Genomic DNA, 8,225 nt, shown 5'->3' on the forward strand with positions numbered 1-8,225 from the left:
TTCACGTTCTGCTCGTAGAGTATAAGGCCCTCGCTATCAAGTTTCCGTATAATTATTCTTGCTATTATCGGGTCCGCTTGCTCCAAAGGTATATCCATTGCTTCCAAGGCATGGATACTTTCATTGACATTATCCAACAAATTCCTTATATATGGTGCTGAATGGCTGCTAATATTTGGATGGTCTAAAATTCTATCGACCAATTTTATGAATAGAACTCTTTTGTTACCATATCAATTCTCCAACAGTTCCCAGGCCGCTTTATAATTTGCTTCCGTTATTTGCAGATGTTGTACTATACGAAACGCTTCTCCTCTTAAATTCGTTTTGAGGTAATATAGCTTTTGTAACTCCGATAGCTTGGAGTTCCAATCAATCATTTCTTTAAATAGGTTCTGGAAGGAACTCCATTCTTCGACTTTTCCACCGAAGCATGGGACCTGAATTGGTTTCAATTCTACTTGCATCGTTTCTTCTCTTACTTCGCCCATTCTCATTATAATTTCGTACATCCTTGCTTCATATTTTTCTTCGATTTCTTCCAAATCCGTTTCTGTATCTTCCCTGTCATGTACCATTGAGAGCTCTAAATTTAGTTTTTGAATTTCATCAAATTGTTTCTCCAGTGATGACTTCATGTGTTCCAGCGCGTATTTGTTAACTCCCATCAATTCGCCCTCAACTGCTTCATTGTGCTTATTAATCTCCCTTCTGTATTGGGATAAGGTTAACCGATATCTGTTGGTTTCTGTTTGCTCTGGGTTTTCTGCTTGTTCGAGTGGTTTAGCTTTGTCTCGTAAATTCGTCTCTGTTTCATTTTCCTTCCTCTCGGATGTTGACGGTAATTGATTCGATTGCTCTTTACTTGATCTTAGTATTTCCTCCTGACATTTTTGCATTGCTTGCATTTGTTCCTGCATTGCTTGCATTTGTTTTAGGACGATCTTAAATTGTTGGCCCGATAAGCTCCGAGGCTGTTCGGGCTCCAACTCTTCCAGTTTGAGATCTTCCGTCATTTGTGCGCTATTTTGTTGTCTTTCCTGTTCCTGCATTTTTAGGACAGTTTCTGTCTCTCCTTCTACTGCCTTCTTAGCTCTCTCGTATTGAGCCTGTATTTGTTCCCACACCTTATCTTGGAAATAGGAATCGTTGTTTACACCATGTGCGATTGATTTCTGGTGGTTCGCTCTAGCTTCCTGTATTTTATTTTCCATGGAACGCAATGTTTCCTCTACAGCTGCCCTTCTCACAAAGCCTACTTGCACCTTATCACAAATCCCCATTATTTCTCTAAGGATTTGGTTCTGTGTCTTATATAGATTCAGTCTGGACGCCATCCTTTTTCCTGCGTGACTCTTTGTTTCTTGCCCAAAAGGTCTTTATTTTTTTACTGTTGCCCAAAGGGTCTTTTCTAACAATATTATTGTTTTTTTTTTAATATTGCCCAAAGGGTCTTTTCTAATAATATTATTGTTATTTTTTTTTTAATATTGCCCAAAGGGTCTTTTTTCTTAATTTGCCTCTAGGGTCTTTAAAATTGCCGCTGGGGTCTTTTAATTTTGCCACTGGGGTATTTAATTTAATTTCTTTTTTTTTACACAAGGGTCTTTAAATTGCCGCTGGGGTCTATAAATAATAAATTTGTCGCAGGGGTCTTTAAAAAATTTTTAATTTTAAATATTTATTAAAAAATATATATTTTTTCCGGTCGCTGATTCTTTTTATCGAAGGACCAATGTTGCAGGAGAAAGATATTAGACTGTTGTTCTTGACTGTCAATTCTATTCTGATTTTATTTTTTAAAATTATTCCTTAAGAACTACCTAAACTAAACTAACTTAGCCTAATACACATAAGAGATAACATTGTCCCTATAGATAAGTGTGTTCATTTGTTACAACAACATCTTTGTGTGTGGGCTGCTATCAATTCTTAGTTGTCAGCTCACACACTCATAAAACAACAATGCGGTGATCTCTATTTACTCACCCGCTGCGCGCATGTGTGTGGAGATATCCTTTATTAGCTATGCGTCTTCAGCAGCGTTGAGTGTTATCATCCCTTATGCGCATACATGCCCACACAGATAGAATTTATGTGAGTTTACATATTATGTCTAACACTTAAGTATTATTTATGACAAGTACCAATGTCCAAAAATTTTAAACCAATACCAGTTTCATGTTCATATTTTTATGAACATCCACTGAAAAATATATACTTTGCTGGAATTCTTGTTATGCGGTATTTCTCGAATATCGCATAAACGCACTAGGTATAATAATTCTCTGTTAATAACGATGGAACGCTTATAAAATACACTCTATGTACAGTAAACTTTAATTAAATTTTTACCTAATTGTTAATTGTAAATTCATTTAATTATCACGTAAGTGGTAATAGCATTAACAAACACGATTAAACCAATGAAGTTATGAAATATGGGTTTGTTTGTATACAATAAAATCCAGCTAATACAGGCTAGTGATTGCAGACCCCAATTCGGATTATGTAGTGTATTTTTAAGTTGATTTAAATTTGTATTCTTATATTAATCGTTTAAACGGTTTTATTATTTTATTAAAAAGTAAAAATGCTCATTGCAGAAGCATGAACTTTTATTATAATGGTTAAAATTTTAACTAAAATATGTAACGTTTTGTGTGACAACTTTACTGAAGGCGTTCAAACATTCATCACTGACAATGAAAACATTCACTGCTCACATTTCTAACTGAAGTTTCGTATCAGACACAGATTTTAATAACTAAAACTTATAAAGATAATGTATCTTCAAAATCTGTATAATATAGAGTTGGGTAGTTCCGGAATGAACTAGTTCATTGGAACTATTCCGAGAAAGGAACGATCGGGACTAGTTCCAGCTCTTTAATTAATATAGTTCCTTTTTCTGACCTCGTTCCTTTTTCTTTTCCTTTTTTCTGATCTCGTTCATTTATTCCCATATTCTTCATTCGTTCGCATTTCAAGTTGTGTAAATACTTAAATCTTATTTTTTTGGTTTAAATATTTTTATTTATAAAAAAAGTATTTTGTGCTTATCCTCCTGTAGTTGAATTCTGTAGCTTCGTTCCATTTTTTTTAATTTTTGCACAATTTTCAATTTTTGCAACAAATCAACACAGAACAATTTGAGCGAGAAAAAAACAAAAAGAACGATGAAAGAGAGAGAGATTCAAAGGAACTATGTAGGATTCGGAACTATATGGAGCAAAGGAATTGTTTGGAGCAAAGAAACTATAAAGAGCAAAGAAACTGTATGGAGTAAAGGAACTAAATGGTGCAAAGGAACTTTAAAGAGCAAATGAACTATAAAGAGTAGTTCCTTTCCTTTAAAGAACAAAGGAACTATAAAGAACAAAAGAACTAGATGGAGCAAAGGAACTAAATGAAAAAAAAAACAAAAAGAACGATGAAAGAGAGAGATTCAAATGAACTATGTAGGAGTCGGAACTATATGGAGCAAATGAACTATATGGAGCAAAGGAACTATATTAAGGAACTAGTTCCTTTTAAAAAACGGAACGAGAATGATCGATCCGCTAAGTGAACTAGATTACCCAACTCTAGTATAACATAGTCAGATAGAGATAAACAATCCGGATTACTGAATAATTCAGATTTCAGATAGGGATTTTTCTGCTAACATTCCACCACCTAATTTCAAACTGAATGTCAGGTTATACGTTGTGCTGTGCTTTCTTCTTATAAACTTTTAGAGAAGGCTATGAGTCTAAACACAACCAGAGAGTCTAGAGCCAGCGACGGTCGTTTACCGTGTGTTTCTTATTGGCAACGTGTTTCTTAGAAGCTTGGCGCTAAAATATATTTTATTCATTTTTGCTCAGCGTCATACTCAAATTTTCTCCCTTCCTCTCAATGGAGTTGGAGTTTAGGTAAAAATCACCAGTGCTACCAACATTTCAATGAAAATTTATATCAAAACATATGTCAGTGCTGTTAAAAAAATATTTTCAAAGATTGTGTAAGTTTCATAATTAATTAATAATAAAATGGAAGAAAAATCGGCGGAAAAACACGACATTTTGTATAACTTGGAATGTCCTGATTACAAAAACAAAATTAAAAAGGAAGAAATTTGGAAGAGCATTGCAGAACAAATAATTGACATTTTGTGACGCTAGCCCCTAACTCTTTCGTTTGGGTTTCACGCCGACCAAAAAGTATTCCGCTGACTCCTGACTCTCTGGTTATGTTTAGACCAATGGTCGGCGATTTAACGCACATGTGTACTCGCAAAGAGCGCGAATGAAAACAACCACCGATCAGTCTCGTTTGAGCTGTTGATGAAGGAAGTTGTGCTGTCGCTTGTTTTCATGGTTTTGATCGTAGCAATGTATTATTGCAGGTAAAGTTTTTCGAGAGAGCGAATGTTACTCTCACACACTTTGTGTCTGTGAGACCAAACAAAAGCATATGTATACGTTGCCGACCGCTGGTTTAGACTCTATACTAATTACAGTGAAAACTCGTTAATCCGGATAATTGATTGCAGACCCAAATCCGGATTACCGAGATTTCCGGATTATCGAGTTTTTCCAAATGTTTTAAATACGTATTAGATTAGTGTTATTTTAAATAGTTTTTTGTTTTTATTAAAAAAGAAATTCATTTCAAAAATATAAACTTAAAATATAATAGGTACAGGCAAATTAAATATATATTTCAAAGTTAACATAAATCGGCATTAATTTTTTTTGCATAGTAATCAAGTACAGTTGTTTGCCGCGAATTAGATACACATTTTGCTAATGCCTGTTCCCGCAATTCATGGAGAACAAAAACTTTTTCTATGCCGACATTATTTTCTTCAGCCCATTTTATTGACGTTTCTAAACTTTGAACAGCATCTTTTGCTTTTACGGGTTGAGTTTCAATTAAAGTATCAGCCTCTTCATCCTCTGAAGAAATTTGAATATCTGACACTGTCGAGTTATTATCGTTAATCCATGCCTCAACTTCTTCGTTGTTAATGTTTATTTGAAACGAGTTTTGAATTAGTTGTGATATAAAGGTCGTATTCGTCTCCTCAATATTTTCATCAGAATTAAGTCTTTCCTGCAGCACAGACAACGGCAAATTATCTTCAGAATCCCATTCTTCCTTGAACAGATTTTTTCAGCTGGATCTTAGTAACCTCTCACTCACTTTCCCCCAAGAGTTTTTTAGCAAAATGCAGCACATTTTAATATTGAAATTCTTCAAAAATTGTGTGTAATCTTCGTTATCAGCATTTATCATTTCACACAACAGCGACTTTTTATAGTACATTTTTGTCACTCTTATTGGATTTTGATCCATTGGTTGTACAAGGCTTGTCGTGTTTGGTGGCAGAAAAACGGTTTTATAATTCCCACATGCTGAAACAAGTGTTTCATCTGAATGAGATGGAGCATTGTCTACAAGTAAGATGGCTTTCTGCGACAAGTTGTTTTCTTTTTGAAAATGTTTTACTTGTGGAACAAATGATTTATGGAACCATTCCGTAAATAAATGTGTTGTCATCAACCATTTTTAGAGGAGTAGTATTCTACAGGAGGGTTCTTATTAAATGCCCTTGGGTTCCGAGATTTGCCGACTACAACAATATTTAGCTTGTGGTCACCGGATTTGTTGGAAACGCATAGAAATGTTATTCTTTCTTTACACATTTTTCTTCCAGGAGCATTTTTTCCTTTTCATGAACTAATGTTTTTTCCGGAAGCATTTTATAAAACAGTGCTGATTCATCAGCATTATAAATTTGAGATGCAAGTAGTTCTTCTGATTGGATAATCTCTTTTAATTTTATGCGAAATGAGGGCAAAAGATCTGGACGACTGGATAGTTTTTCACCGCATATCTTAAGACCTCGGATTGAAAACCTTTTCTTAAAATTTTGAAACCAACCGGAGCTTGCCGAAAACCCTTTTTCTGTTCCATATTTTTCAACAAACATTGTCTTTGCCTTTTGGCAAATGATTTGTTTGGAAATGGGTAACTGTTTTTCCCGTTGCTTCTGAAACCAATTATATAGGAATTGTTCGAATTCTTCATATTCGCCATATTTAAGAGTTTTGCGTTTTTGTAATAACTTTCGATTAGAAGTCTTTGCAAATCTGAAAGGTAAACAGTGTTGTAAGTTTGAATAATATAAGAAACATTTACTCACTTTTTAATCCTTTCACTTTTCTTTTTAATATCTGAAATTGTAGATGTGCCTACTCCAAATTTGTCAGCTAATATTTTTCCACTAACTCCTTTATTAAGTTCTTCAACAATTTTCACTTTATCTAAAATAGATAATGTTTTGTGTGACCTCTTTACTGAAGGCAACGTGCAAAACTACTGAACTGAGAATGAATGTGCAACCACAAAACATTCGCTGCTCATGGCATGCTACGACTTCAATAAAAAAGCAAAATAAATAATGTTTGAACACAATCCGGGTTATCAAGTTGCAAACAATCCGGATTATAGGATACGCAATGAATTGTGAAATGCAGTCCGGATTACCGAATAATCCGGATTATCGAGGTCCGGATTATCGAGTTTATACTGTAATTTTAAAACCACCCACACGCAGCAATTAATATTGTTAATAAAACAGAATAGTGTCTACAAAAAATGAACCAATTAAAATGGGGAAATTGACAAGCTTTTACGGTAGTACTTACTTAGAAATCCATATGGTGATGGCATGAAACTATTGTATTTTTCGTGGGCGGTGGCGAATGTATGTGTTGGCATTGTTGTCAATAAATTCTGTGAAGAAACCATGGAGTTACAGTACTTCCTAGAAGAAAAATAAAATTGATATATTGTATAGCATTTCTGACGCTTCAATTATATGGCGTCATGTTTTATTAAGGCCTGTTTGTTTTTTCTCCGGCATTCAGTCGTTGATGAGACGTCGACGTATGGTATGCACGCATGATTGCCTATTTTTTTACATAGAGAATACATTGTCATGACGTGTGGTGGAAAAAATGATAATATATATAAATGATAATAATAAATGATAATAATAGCTGACCCGGCAAACGTTGTTTTGCCTTATCAATATTGCATCAATATATGGTTGGTAAAAAACATTTGCCACTAATTTTATGTCAATAAAAAGTATTAACTGGTATCCCAATGCAGGCCCAAGCACATAACAAATGTTTTTTAATAGAAGATCATGTTTTGTTATTGCTCCAACGTTTTTTCATTATCTTATTTGTCCCTTGTTGAAGATTTCTTAATTACAATGACATTTTGTTAATGTCCATCTTTTGATTTTTATATTGAAATCAGTTTATAACTCGAAAAATTTTAGTTTTGGCTTAGAAATTTAGTAGTTTTCGCTCAGTTATAGGTATATTTCATTTTTAAATAAATTGTTATTGTTTTTTTTTTATATTGGACTTTTATTTATCGGAAATAAGGTACCGTATCTCCCGAATGCAACGATGTAGTCAAATAATATTCTGTACGTCACAAAAATGCGACCTGTACTTTGTTTACAATATAACATGGGCAGACAGAAAAATTTCCTGCAAATCTAAAGCTATATTGAGCTTTGGTGTACCATTTACATAAAATCGGACGAAATTATATATGGTAGGTATATCGAATTGTTTTTTCCCGAAACTTACCACTCATCATTCTAGGCTTAATTCTGTACGCCATGCCAAATTTCGTGCAAATCGAAGGATATATAGGGACTTTGGTGCACCATTTACATAAAATCGGACGAAAATATATATGTGAGCTATATCTAAAACTGAACCGATTTTCACGAATCTTAGCACACATCATTCTAGACTCAATTAAACAGGCTATACCAAATTTCGTGCACTATTTACCTAAATTCGGACGAAAATATATATGAGAGCTATATCTGAATCTGATCCGATTTTCACGAAATTTAACACATATCGCCCTAGGCTTTATTTAGTACGCTATGCCAAATTTCATGTAAATCGAAAGTTATATAGGGACTTTGGTGCACCATTTACATAAAATCGGACGAAAATATATATGTAAGATATATCTAAATCTGAACCGATATTTCCCAATTTAAATAGGGGTCGTCCTTGTGCCAAATAAATGAGCTGTGGCAAATTTCATCCAATTCGAATCAAAAATGCGACCTGTACTTTGTTTACAATTTAACATGGACAGACGGACGGACAGACGGAAATGCATAAATGGACTTA

The 8,225-nt window shown here is 34.0% G+C and overlaps 1 protein-coding gene across 1 annotated transcript; it reads right to left on the minus strand.

Annotated features, from left to right (window-relative positions):
• Positions 1-233: 233 nt before the first annotated feature.
• Positions 234-1,283, minus strand: LOC133332596 (uncharacterized). Its single transcript, XM_061540979.1, has one exon. The coding sequence runs from the start codon at positions 1,281-1,283 to the stop codon at positions 234-236; it is 1,050 nt and encodes a 349-aa protein (XP_061396963.1).
• Positions 1,284-8,225: the final 6,942 nt, after the last annotated feature.

The sequence above is a fragment of the Musca vetustissima genome, unplaced genomic scaffold (assembly GCF_032173495.1).
Source record: "Musca vetustissima isolate MV318-11 ecotype Yass unplaced genomic scaffold, APGP_CSIRO_Mvet_v1 utg26457, whole genome shotgun sequence".
Lineage (NCBI taxonomy): Eukaryota > Metazoa > Arthropoda > Insecta > Diptera > Muscidae > Musca > Musca vetustissima.

What these genes read in the sequence shown, in the direction of transcription:
- LOC133332596 (XM_061540979.1), bottom strand. Translation starts at nt 1,283, where the DNA reads ATGGGGATTTGTGATAAGGTGCAAGTAGGCTTTGTGAGAAGGGCAGCT.